The sequence below is a fragment of the Elephas maximus genome, chromosome 3, assembly GCF_024166365.1.
Source record: "Elephas maximus indicus isolate mEleMax1 chromosome 3, mEleMax1 primary haplotype, whole genome shotgun sequence".
NCBI classification, from domain to species: domain Eukaryota; kingdom Metazoa; phylum Chordata; class Mammalia; order Proboscidea; family Elephantidae; genus Elephas; species Elephas maximus.
Genome location: NC_064821.1, coordinates 54593139 through 54606429, shown reverse-complemented (window position 1 = coordinate 54606429; position 13291 = coordinate 54593139). Strand labels below are relative to the sequence as shown.

At 50.8% G+C, this 13291-nt stretch overlaps 1 protein-coding gene across 3 annotated transcripts in view; it reads right to left on the bottom strand.

The window, feature by feature from the left end:
* KAZN (kazrin, periplakin interacting protein) overlaps positions 1-13291 on the bottom strand; it is a 580804-nt gene that overhangs the window by 69165 nt on the left and 498348 nt on the right. For 2 of the 3 annotated variants that reach the window (XM_049877978.1, XM_049877976.1), the window contains exons 4-7: positions 12227-12397; positions 9051-9240; positions 4864-4994; positions 1434-1484 (exon numbers count right to left, since the gene is read on the bottom strand). In XM_049877978.1, the coding sequence (XP_049733935.1) occupies positions 1434-1484; positions 4864-4994; positions 9051-9240; positions 12227-12397 (543 nt within the window). Of the gene's footprint in view, positions 1-1433; positions 1485-4796; positions 4995-9050; positions 9241-12226; positions 12398-13291 lie in introns of all 3 variants that reach the window. The other variant, XM_049877977.1, reaches the window with a different exon arrangement.

The window sequence follows — 13291 nt, the reverse complement described above, 5'->3', positions numbered from 1 at the left end:
GAACTGCCAACCTTTTGGTTAGCAGCCAAGTGCTTAACTGTCTATGCCACCCATAAAAATGCATAGAGCAGTGCCTGGCATATCATAAGTACTCAGTGCTAAGATAGACTAGGAAGAAAGGCCTAGCAATCTACTTCTGAAAATTGGTCAGTGAAAACTATCCACAACTGATCGTGGGCATGGTGCAGGACCGGGCAGCGTTTCAATCCACTATGCCTGGGGTTGTCACGAGTCAGGGACTGACTCGACAGCCGCTAACAACAACAACAACAGAACATTAGCTATGACGGTTGTTTGTAGTACTATTATTAAATTCAATTTCGTCTGTCAGGGGCTTGCAGGAGCACACCCAAGTACTCTATCAGCCCTGTGAAGGCATCTGTGCTGGGAGAAGACCACAGGGACAAAGGGACAGCCCCAGCCCTGTCTGTGGTGGCAGTAAGTGTACAAGTCCCTTACAACGGTGGAAAAGAAGGTCTAGGATGACGAAGGAAGAGATTTGAGCTTTGTTTCAGCCAAGAGCAAAGACTGCAGGCAAGATATTGGACATTGTGGGGTAGGGGGCTGGGGTCCTAGCCTTAGTTACATCACTACCTATGGGATTTTGGAGAGTCCCCCAGATTCTCTGAACCCCAGTTTTCTCACTTGTGAAATGGGGATAACAACAATGATGATGATGATGGTATGTACAATGACCTCTTATCTCGGTAACTATGGGGATGGTGGGGGTGGTGTCTGCAGGAGACCTTTTACGGATTGTCACGTGCTTTACACAAAGACACATGGTGGTGTTATCCATAAACGAAGGTGGGGGTTAGACTAGACATTGGCGTTATCTGAACTCCAGGCCCTGGCCCAGAACTGGTGGATCAGAATCTCAGGGTGAAGTGCCCAGAAATAGAAAATCTTCCCTAGAGGATTTCGATGCAGATGAGTGGCGTACAGACCGGCATCTGGAGCCCCAGGACTAGACAGATGATCTCAGAGGCCCCTTCTGACCTTCAAATTCAAATTCTGAACTTCAAAGCTTGTCTGTCCTGCAGCCCTTCACCCTGATGATAGCATGCTGAAATGCTGAAGATAAATAAAAACTTCTAGCAGTTTAGGGGCCCCAAGTGCCCACCACCTGGATCATCAGCCTTTAAATAATCACAATTTTAAAATGAAGCTGCCAGGAGAAGGCACTCCTGAGGGCAGCAGAGGACGGGTGCACTTAGTAGGTCTACAGGCCTGTTACATGGTTCAGAAGAGGATGCAGAAGAGGCAGACTCAGGTTCTGAGCATGGCTCAGGCACCAGCCTACACATGACTCAGTTAGTGGCTTCCCTTCTCTGGGCCTTGGGGGCTGGAGTAGGCAAGTGGGGATGACCAAGGGCCCAAGGAACAAGGGATGTTGTCATGGTCAAGTGGGAGCAGGGTGAGGGCACACTTACCTGTACAATGGGGTTGTGCAGGTTCTTCTGAACTGGGCCGGGACTGTCGCCCTGCAGCCAGAGGAAGAGGACAATGAAACAGCAGAAACACAATATGCCCAAGCACAGAGGTGGCCCGCTAGGTGTGAGTCTTCCCATGGAAGGAAGCTGTCCCTTGGGGGCTGCCGTGCCTCTTTGGTGGAGAACCCATCTACCACCCCTTAAAGCAGACACTTCTGGGTGGCTCAACAATGGGGCCTGGAGTTGACTGAGATGCTGCTTGGACGAGGGGTCCTGGCCAGAGGCCCCGGGGGTCCTCCTCTGGTCTGGTCTCCTCAACCCTCAACACCCTCTGACCAACAAACCAGTCATTCAAAGGCTTCTAAGATGCTGTCACACTGGTCCATCATGTTAGTAACTGCAGGTTGGTTATGTTTGATGCTTTTCATAAAAAAAAAAAATAATAATTTTATTAAAAAAGCACACCAGTAAGTTAAAGAATTCCAGGACATGGACAGAACCCAAGAGGCCACATAGCCTCTAGGATCCCCTACACCCAACGCAAGGAAGCCTTTATTTTGTGGAGGGGCAAGCAGGGCTCATTAGCCTGATTTAAAGATGAAAAGAGGCTGCAAACGGTCTAGGATCATGGAACTAATTAAGAGCAGAGCCAGAACTTGGACTTAAAGACTGATTCCTTCTGGTCCAGTGCTCTTTGTAGGACACTTTGCAGACTGTAGGTGTGAAAAAGCCTTCACTACATCTAAGAATCAGTTTGCCCTACCTGGGGGCAACTAGTTCACCTTAACCACAAAAGTCATTACAGTGGAACCCCCTGGTGGCTGTTCACTGGAATTGTAGGCAAGATGCCGTTAGAAACAAGGTGTGTATCACTTGAGTCAATGCCCACCCACCTTCTCTAAATTCTCTGTGCTGAGTCCCAACCTCTGCTCTAAATTAGCAGCCAGAGCATAAAAGGATGGTGAGGTCCTTAGCCCAGCCAGGTTGTTCTTCCTGGTACCAGGTCAAATGCCTGAGAACACAGGGTTACCTGGAGCAATTTCCAGGCTCTTCCTGGCTTACCTGTGTTGGGATGGGGGATGAGGAGGGCTGAGTGATGGGATGTGACATAGGGTAGTTTAGTCTTTAGTCCTATCTCAAGGCTTGTAAACAGAACCCATTCTGCAGGCAGCTAAGATAGTTCTGCTCTGGTTAAGACCATCTTTGCCAAATTTATGGGGAAGAGAATGAGGCCAGTACCCTTTGAAGTGCCTCCGTGCAGACAATAGGCTTATCAAAGCACCCATTTCCTAGCAGCCGGGGCCGTTGTAAGGTGAATTGGAAATAAATGTGCTGGACCTGACATCTCTAGCAGCAAGTATGAGCCAAGGCCAAGTTGGGCCAAAGATTAGGCCTGAGCCAAACGCAATTCAAGAGGCCTTCAGAGAACTCTGTGCAGAATAGATTTTCCAGCAGCATTTTGGCTGTCAGAGTCTACCACGAGAGGACAAAGCACGGTCCTCAGGAAGGTATCCTCATCTGGGACGTGTGTGGCCACTACATGGTGTCTAGCTTGAGGCTGGGCCTCTCCACCCTGAGCTACAGAGTGAAGGGCACTGCTGGCTGCAAATGTAACTCAACATCAGTCCCTCAGAACCAGAGAAGATACTAGAAGCCCCTCTAGTGGCCCACCTTCCTCACGCTGCTCCTGTTGACCAAGACACCCTCTGTCCTCTCCTGGACACAAGAGGGAGAATAGGCTGCTTCCTTAAAACCCCAGGTAAGAAAGAATTCCAGGCAGCCCTAAGCAGGGTTCTTCTGCAGGTGACCTTCTCCCCATCCTGACATGGGCTGTAGCAAGGCCCCTGGGCCAGCAATCCCTGCTTCCACATCACCAGACTGAGGCAATCCCTTTTAGTTAAGTCTTGGCGATTATTATAAGCCTTTTTCCTTGTTATTGTGGGCTGAAAGATGTTTCCATGATTATTACTTGTACATAGAAAAGTTATTGATTTTAATAAGTCGATTTTTCAACCAGCACCATTATGTGCTTGCTTATTATTAGTTCTAATAGCTTTTCAGGCTATTCTCTCTAGTTTTCCAGGTAGACAATCACATCATTGGCAAATAATGGTCATTTGGACTCTTTTTCCCAATATGTTCGCCTCATTTCTTTTTCATTATTTTATTTCACTGGTTAATAAAGCAACATTAACTGAGGTTTTGGAAAAGCCTTTCCTTGCATTTGAAGTCCTAACCCTACTGTGTGTCTCTGTCTTCAGTACATGGCAGGGAGCCCTCCGTATTATCCATTGTGCACTGGAACAAAAAAGTGGGCCTACACACTGACCCCAGTGCTCATGTCAGAGCATTGATATGGCTTCCTACTGTTCCCTGATGTTTTACCCACCTTTTGCCATCCCCTGCACTCCTTAGGAGCTCATCTGTCTGCCCACCAGTTACCAAGAGTTACGTGGCTAGGGACTTGTGCCTCTTGGTAGCTGGTGCCCAGCATGTTATCAAGAAGTGTTTGATTAAACAGGCAAAGCGTCATTTAACAAACTTAAAACAGATTTGTGGGACACCTCTCAAGAATGCCAAAACTCAAAACTACTGGGAAAAAAAAAAAAAATTATGCATATCACTACTAGGGCACCCCCTAGTGGTTGCTTACTGGAATTGCAGGCATAACGCTACGAAGAAACAAAGTGTGTGTCACTTGGGCCAATGTCCACCCACCTTCTCCAACCTCTCTGTGCTGAGTCCCCACCTCTGTTCTAAATTAGTGGCCAGAGCACAAGAGGATGTGGAGGTCCTTAGCCCAGCCAGGCTGTTCTTGTTGGTGCCAGGTCAACAGAAGGTTACCTGGAGCTACTTTCAGGCTCTTCCTGGCTTATTTGTGTGCATACCTGTTGAGATGGGGAATGAAGAGGGCTGAGGGAGGGAATGTGACAAATGGTATCTTAGTCTTTAGTTCCGACTCAAGGTGTGCAAACAGAACCCATCTACTGGCAGTTAAGATAGTTCTGCTCCATTCCTGGATGAAGGACTGAGAGCTGGCCCTGATGGGAAATGAGGTGATGCTGGTACAGCCCTTGAGCTCCTGAGAGTAACATTTGGGAGGGGAAGCCCCCTGTCCTAGATATGGCCCACCAGAGGCAGAATCCCAGGCTGCACAGACCCTGTGGCCAGCCCTGGCCTGCCATCCTTGGGGGCACGAGGTTTCTGGATTTTCCTTGCCCTCCTGGACATAGGAAGCAAATGGGCCTCATTCCTTTCTCTCCCCACATTCATCGCTTCTTGCAAAAGGAAAGAACGAAGAGGAAATGCCTTCGCCAGAGTGCTCCCTGGGTGGGCGAGAGGAAACAGCGAGTACGTCTTTACCCCTCCACCCTGCCCCCTGCAGACTCCGGGCAGGGCTCTGGGCTGGCCCTGCGGCTGCTGGCCTTACGTTGCAGAGGGAATGTGTCCGGTGTCTCGGGGAGTTGATGTCGCTTGGTGTGGATGACCGGTCGCCTTCGGCGGCAGACGCGTCGGAGATGACAGAGGGCTGCCGGGAGTGGCAGGGGCTCACCCTGACCGCTGGAAAGCAGAGATAGCTGGTAAGTCAGGGGTGGAGGGAATGTCCTCATCTTTACCTCACTGCCCTGCAGGTGATTCTGGCCAATGCACCCATTCTCCAGATGGGAACATGGAGACGTGGAGAAGGGAAGGGGCTTGCCCAGCTCTATGCCCTTCTATTCCACAGCCCCATACGTCATCATAGAATAGCTTCTGGGAAGACCCTCCCATATCCTCTGGATCGGTCTTTGTCTACCTACAAGTCCCCTCCTAACCAGGGTGAAGGAGGAGAAAATGCAAGAGCTTCCAGAAACCTCTGTGACTCTTCACAATTGCTCCACTCACTCGGAATGTTCTCTAGACCTGGTGCCATCCTAACCAACTGGTCAAGACCATTCTCTCAAGCTAGAAGCCTAGAGGCTATCGCTGACTCTTCTCTCTCCCTCACACCCACATCCAATCACCAACAGTACCCCCAAAACAGAGCCCCAGATCCGTCCATGTGTCTCTAGTTGCAACGCCACCACCGGAGTCCAGGCCACCACTGTTGCTTGCCTGGAAGACCATGGCAGCCTCCGGCCCTTTCCAATCCATTCTTCACACCTCAGGGATAGTAACAACCATCTTATCACTCAGGGGATAAAAGAGACACTCCTTACCTGGCCTCTGAGGCTGTATGTGACACGGCCCTGCCACCTTACCACCTCACTGACCCTTGTCACTGTGCTTGAGTCACGTCGGCCTGATACACGCCACCTCTGTCCTCCTCAGCCCTCAGTTGGCCCTACTGCCCTTCAGGCTCATTGCCCCTATCAGGCCTATCTAGGGCTGCTAAAACAGAAATACCACAAGAGAGTGGTTTTAACAAACAGAAATTTATTTCCTCACAGTTTAGGAGGCTAGAAGTCTGAATTCAGGGCACTGGCTCTAGGGGACAGTTCTCTCCGCCCACACTGGGGGGGATCCTTGCCTCAGCTTCTGTAACCTCAGCATTCCTCAGTTCCTTGGCAGTCTCCATGAGGTATCTATCTTCCCCTATTCCTGCTTGCTGGGCTCTGTGCTTATGTCTCAAAAGTGCTTGGCTTAAGGCACACCCTACACTGAAGTAGCCTCATTAACATAACAAAGAAAATCCCATTCCCAAATGGCATTACACCCACAAGTACAGGGGTCAGGGTTTACAACACATATTTTTGGTGGACACAATCCAGTCCATCAGGCCTCAGCCTGCTCAAGAGAGGCCTTCCCCAATCAAAGTTCTCCTCACTCTAGTTTTATTTTTTTCTATCGAAGCTTCTGTTTTCTGCCCATTTCTCTCCCTGCACTAATTACAATCTGTAATCATTGTCTTTGTTCATGTGTGTTTGCACACCTACAATGCTGGGTCCACGAGGGCGTCTTATCCATTGGGTGTCTTATCCACGTTGTAGCCCGTGAGTTCACAGTGCCTGCACATAGTAGATGCTCAATAATTAGTCACTGAATGATGAAAGACCCAGCTCAGAAGCCATAGCCTGGAGGTCCTCCCAAGTACCCCAGCAGATTGCCCTCCTGTCTGCAGGCAGCATGTGATCAGGTAAGGTCACATCCCTGAAAAAGACACAGGCCTGGCAGCCAAATAGTCTAGGGCCTAATGGGGAAGGTGGGTGGCTGAAGGAGCACTGCCTTTGGAGTCAGGAACTTGGGTTCCAATCTAGATGAGTTCACTAATAGGCTGTGTGACCTCAGGCCACTTTCCCAACCCCTCTGAACCCATTCTGTTATTAATGAAATGGGGATGATAGTGGGGTACCAATCACAAGCTGTGAGGACTAAACAGGTGTGTATGAAGTGCCCAGTACAGCACCTGGCAGTGGACTCACGGAAGGAGTTCTGTGACAAATATATTAGCAGAGATGACAATGCCAAGTGCTCTCGTCCAGGTGAGCACCTGATTTTATGGAAGCATAGAGGACACAGAGAACAGAGATGAGGAGAGAGCAATGGAGGCTTCCTGGGGGAGGTGGTCTTTGATGAAAAGCATGGAGATGGGCTTATGGGAGGTAGGTTCAGCAGAGGAGGGCAGAAAAGTCTAAAGGGCAGATCCGTCAGCCTACCCTGTCTGTCCTAATCAGGATGGCACTGGACCAGGAGCCAGGAGAGCTGCATTTCAGAGTCCCCCCCACAGGACTTTGAAAAAGTCACATCTCTTGGACACTCAGTTTAGGGGCTTTATTACAAGCCCTTCCAACTCTGAGTCTAGACCCCAAAGGCCAGAACACCTCTTGTCCTCAACCACCACATAAAAGTGGTGTGACAATGACAGGAAGGCCACTGTCCAGTTCTGTGGGGAAGAGAGGGCTCAGGGTTGTATCCTGCTCTGCTCTAGGCAGCATGGAGATGGTTGCCCACCCTCCAAGGGTCACCTGGGCTTGAAATACCAGAGACAGGTACACTGATGGGCCAGGAGTCCCTGGGGGCTGATGACCCCACCAGGTGGGAAGAAGCTCTGAGCAGGTATCTCATTTTCTGACCCCAGCTTGTACCATCTCAGCTCCAGTCTTGGTCTTTTCTTCCCAGAATGTTTCTCCTCCTAGCTCTACTCTCTACCCAGTCCTCAAGGCCTATTTCAGACAACACCACCTGCAAGAACCCTTCTCTGCTCACTCCCCAGCTTGAATTCATTGTACTGTGTGTCACTTACCAATGATGAGGGCAGCAGTTAACATTTATCTGGCATTTACCATGTGCCAGAAACCCTGGTGGCATAGTGGTTAAGGGCTACAGCTGTTAACCAAAAGGCTGGCAGTTCGAATCCACCAGGCGCTCCTTGGAAACCCTATGGGGCAGTTCTACACAGTCCTATAGGGTTGCTATGATTCAGAATTGACTTGGTAGTAATGTAATGGGCTTTTTTTTCTTGGTTTTTACGATGTACTGGGTCCCAAACTAGACATTTTACACATTTAATCTTCACAGTAACCCCATGAGGTAGTTAGAGGGCTCAGCGAATACGCATTTAATATACATGATGTGCTTAGAACCCAACTCCCATTTTACATAGGAGGAAACCAAGGACCCTGGCCAAGGTCAAGCCCCTAGGAAGCAGTAGGGCCAGGATTTGAACTCAGGAAGTATGAATTCAAAGCCTTGCTCCCTGACCCCCACTACTCAGCCACACTGCACCCTCAGCAGGCAAAGGCAGGAGCCTACCAGCCTGTGGCTTCTTGCAGGGTCATGTCTGACTCATCTCCTTGGTGAGTGTAATGCAGACACCCCTGATGAATTCAGCTCTGGCCCCAGCCTCTAGTGTGACTGAAAATGGAGGTGCAGAGGCCCCGCAGGGTAAGGGACCCTGGACAGTTGGCTGCTGCCAGCTGCCTGTCCCCAGCTGCACCTGTCACACAAAGGCAGCCACTCACAGCAGGAGCAGAGGGTGGAGCCAGGTGGGCTTCGGATGTACAAAGGGACAGAAAGGTGCTTGGGCCTTATAGCATGGGAGGTAGGGACAGACGCTGCTAAGAGGCTAGACTCCCCCATGGTGGGAAAGCAAACACCTGGGACACTTACGTCTGGCCCCGCCCCCACCCCATCCCTATGCCCTGTGATTGGACAGACAGAGCTGTCAATCAAGGAGCGCTGCAGACAATAGGAGCCCATGTGACTCAGCTCGGCCAATCACAGTACCTACTCCCTAGTCACATTGATTGGTCTGGGTATGGGCATGTGATCCAAGCAGGCCCAATCAGACTCTTTCTCTGGGATTTGATAAGGACACAGGGGAAAGAGATAGCTTCTCCAAGACTTTTAAGAGCTAAGGTCCATAAATGCCTAGAACTGCTGGGGACGACTATTTTGCTGCCTCATGGAAGGAGAAAGACTAAGAAGAGGCCAAATAGAGGCAGACAGAGAAACAGAGAGAGAGAGAACGAGATTTTGTTTGAACCTCAGAGTCCTGCTATGCCTGAGGTCCATCCCTTAGACTTTTCAGTTCCATGAGCCAAAGCCTGTGTACAGGTCAGGTAGCCTCCTAAAGAAGCCACGTCTGGGCTTCCTTCAAAGCAGCCATGGGCTGGGCTGGGCTGGGGCAGCACTCACCTTGCCGGTCGGCGGGGTGAGGGGGGTGCGAGTGGTAGAGCGTCTGCTGGCTCTGCCGGATGGCCGCGGTCAGCGGGAGATCCGCCTGCACCACCCACTCCTGGTTGCCGTTGAGCACCGTCTCGCCTGGCATGGCGAGTGAATGCCGCTTGGGGACGTCCTTGGTCAGTGTAGCCAGGGACTGCTTGGCCTGGGAAGAGAGCCGGCAGACAGGAAGAAGAAGATGTGATCAAGGGACGTCCTGGCTTGCTGCTCTGCCATTGTCCACCGTCACTGTCAGAAAGCCCTGAGTTGCAACCTCTGCTAGCGCCACCGTCCGCATCTCTGCCAACCAATAAGTTGAGCACCTGCATGTCAGGCCCTCACCTGAGAGTTCACTTTGGGATCCCTCCTTAAAAAAAAAAAAAATTTTTTTTTTCCTTAGTTCCTGCTAAAAGCAAAGTGAGACCAGTAATACTGGAGAGAAAGGGGGTCCAAGAACACACTGATCACCCATTCCTAGGGTTCTCCAAAGACTGACCTTGATTTGAATGACACTGTAAGAAAATGGTGTTATGTCTTCCATTCCCTCAACTCCTCCCAAATTCAACCTGTGCTCCCCAAACCCCTTTACCAATGCTCAACTCACGGAAAACCATCTGCACCTTCTGAAGAACTAATATCAAGGCAAAGGACCTCTCCATCCTCAACCCACATGACCAACTTCTCCTTAAGTACAGGCTGGGGACAAAGTAGATTCTCCTCAAGCTGACCCTTAGATCACACAACGAGAACACGTCGGACATGTGGAAGCCCAAGTCTGGGGGTGGTCAGGGCAGGTAGCCACCCCTGGGATAGTCTTGCTCTGTTCCATGTCTGATATCAGAGGTCAAAGGGTTCGAGTTCATCCTCTCAGCAGGGTGTGCTAAGCAGATCATTCCAGACCATTCTAGAGTCCTGGCTTCCCCATCTCTGCAGCTGCCTTGGTTTCTGCCCATTTCTAAGCCTGGTCCTCTACTTTCCCATTGCACCTGTGTGCTCCTTCCAATACAACCTCTTGTGCTATTAGCCTGAGCTGGTTTTTGTTGCTTGCAACCCAAGGACACACCTCAGGGGGAGCACCTCCCCTCTGGTCTGTCTGGGCCAGCAGTGCCATGGGGGGAACTGGGCCTGCTGACAATACCTGGAGAAGGCAGCGCTTGGAGGCTGCAGATGGTGAGGAATAAAAGGGACTTGCAGTCAGGTGACACCCAAACAACACCAGAGCTGTCATGGCGCTTGGTAAAGCCCCTTCTCTCTACCTCAGAGCAGACAATGGGTAGACACAGCCTGTGCTGACGTTACAACCCAGTGCATCACTCTGAGCTGAAAATACTCTAAAGGGTCACGCTAGCAGAGGGTCTGAGGGCAATGCTTGCCAGGAGGAGGCGACAACCTGAGTTCTATTGGCCAGAACCAAAGCAGGCTGTCTCAGGGCATGGTGAGAGCTGGCACAGAGGTGAGCTGGCTCCCAATCCTGAGAGATGCCAGAACTCCCCAGGATGCTCCAGCTCCAGGCCAGTGCCCAAGCAAGGAAGACACGTATGTCCGTCAACAGGGCACTGGGCAGACCCATGAGAAAAGGCATCACCCTGTACTTCCTTCCCTGTCTGGAACTTGGAGGTCTTCTTTTGGGGCTGCAGTTGGCAGCAGGGTTGCCAGCACTGCCGACCCTGCTGGCGGGAAGTTCCCAGGAGGGGACCCTGCAGCTGTCAAGCTGGACAGGGGCAGCTCTCACCACTAGGGGTCAGCATTGGACAAGGACACCTAAAAGGTAGCACGAGGCCATGCATCATTGACCTGCCATGCGTGGCCTGGTCCTGAAGCAAGTGACCCTAGAAAACCACTGCACCATCATGTCATCACTGCCCACGTACAGGCACCGGGCTAAATGCTTCCCATGTGTTATGTCTTCAACGTCCTCACAACAGCCCTATGGGGTATGTGCTTTTGGAGCCAGTGGAACTGAGGCTCAGAGAGGTGAAGGTGTCTGCCTGAGGTCACACAGTAAGGAAAGTGATGGGGGGCTGGATTTGAATCCAGAACCCACTCAGTCACCACCCTGTTAGCCGGCACAGTGCTCTGTAGGAGGATGACTCCCTCCCCGCCCCGTCCACAGTCCCTCCCCAGCCACCCTCACTATCAACCCTCAAAGCCCTCAAAGGCCCTTCTGGCCAAGCTCCCTGGATCCACCCAGCCACCTTGTGGGCAAGGCAGAGTAGGATGAAGGGGCGCTTCCTCTTCCCCTTTGCAGCTAAAGGGCACTGAAGCCCAGAGAAGTTCAGTGAGTGGCCAGAAGTCACACAGGAAGAATGCAGAATAGCACTCCAGGGCTCTGGACCGTAGCTCTCCCACCAGCCTGGATGGCTACCTGTGTCCCCCCACACAAGCTGTATACCCTCGCCAAAAACAAAGTGATTGGAAGCGTTTGGGATTTTAAAGATAATTTTTCCTTGATTACTCAAGTAAGGCATCTTCATTGTAGATCAATTTGAAAATCTGCCCCCAAAAAGGAAATGAGTCACTTGTAATCTTACCACCCAGAGACAACCACTGTTAATATTAAGGGGTCCCTGAGTGGCTCGAACAGCTAAGTGCTTGACTACTAGCTGAAAGTTTGGTGAATCGAACCTACCCAGAGCTGCTTTGGAAGATAGGCCTGGAGATCTGCTTCTGACAGGTCACAGCCTTGAAAACCCTACAGAGCAGTTCTACTTGCACACATGGGGTCATTGTGAGTTGGAATTGACTTGACGACAACCAACAATCCCGACAAATATTTTGGCACATTTCTTCCCAAATGTTTTCCTAAACAAATATGTGTATTTTAAACAAAACAGACTATTTTTCCTTTAACAGTAGAGCGGGGAGTGTAGATGCCAGAATGGTCTCTGAGTGACCCCACACTCCCTGGGTCCAGGCAGGTGGACGAGTAGCCGTTCCACTCTAGGGGTCGATGGGGCTCGTATGGGGAAAGGGAGTGGATGGGGTGTCACAAACCTGCCCTGACCTCACCCTTCCTCATACCTGGCTCCACCCCACTCCACACTCTGGGAGTCTTTGGGGGAACAATGTCAACATGCCACCAACAGGGATGGTGGGTTACTTCTCCCAGGTGCCAGGGTGGCCCTGAGTGGGGGAGCAGGAGGGGCTCTCACCATGGCCAGCTCGGCCTCCAGCTCCTTCATCCGGTTGTCTTTCAGGTCCAGCTGGGAGCGCAGTGCCGTGGCATGGTCCGTGGCCTCTTTGGCTTGGCGCCGCAGCTCCCACTTCTCCCGCTCCAGCAGGTCCTTCTCCTTGGCCAGGGCTTTGACGGCGTCCTCGCTCTCCTGTGGGTGGTGGAGAGCACCGTGGTGTTACGATGAAAGGCAGGGGCTCCTTGTGGCCCAAGGGTACCTGCAGGGGCTCAACCCTTGCCCAGAGAAAAGAGGAAGGAGCTCCCTCCCCACCCCAGCTCTGGAGTGAGAAAATCCTGGGTTCAAATCCCGGCTCTGCCACAGAAGAACTGGGAGACTAGAATAGAGAGACAAGCCATTAGGAGCTGCTCAGTCACTATTTTCACAACGAATGGATGAATAGGGCAAATGAATGGATGAATGAATGCCTTGGGTGAGTTGTTTTACTCCTCAAGTCTCAGTTGTTCCACATGTAAAATGGAGGTCCCACCACCTGCCTCAAACAATCGTTGTAAAGATGAAATTACTTAAGGCAAGGGAACCACTTGACAGCAAAAGTTAGGATGGGAGTGGAAAGAAGTCCAACGCAAAAGGACAAACATGGTCCCACTTACATGAAATACTGAGAATAACAAGCATAGCCTCACTTATATGAAATATCTAGGGTAGGCAAATGCACAGAGGCAGGAAGGAGGTCAGAGGTTGCCGTGGGCTGGTGGCAGGGGGGATGGGGAGTCACTGCTTCATAGGTACAGAGTTTCTGTTCGGGGTGATGAGAAACTTTTGCAAACAGATAGTGGTAATGGCTGCACAATATCACAAACGTAATTAATGCCACTGAACTGTACACTTAAGAACGGCTGAAACGGCAAATTTCACGTCACATATATTTTTACTACAATAAAATTAAACAAACAAAAAAACCCAACACATTATGCTCAACGAAATAAGTTAGACACAGAAGAACAAATATTGTATGCTCCTGCTTACACACAATGCCTAGAACAGACAAACGGGTGGAGGCAAAAGAGGATTAGAGGTCACTAG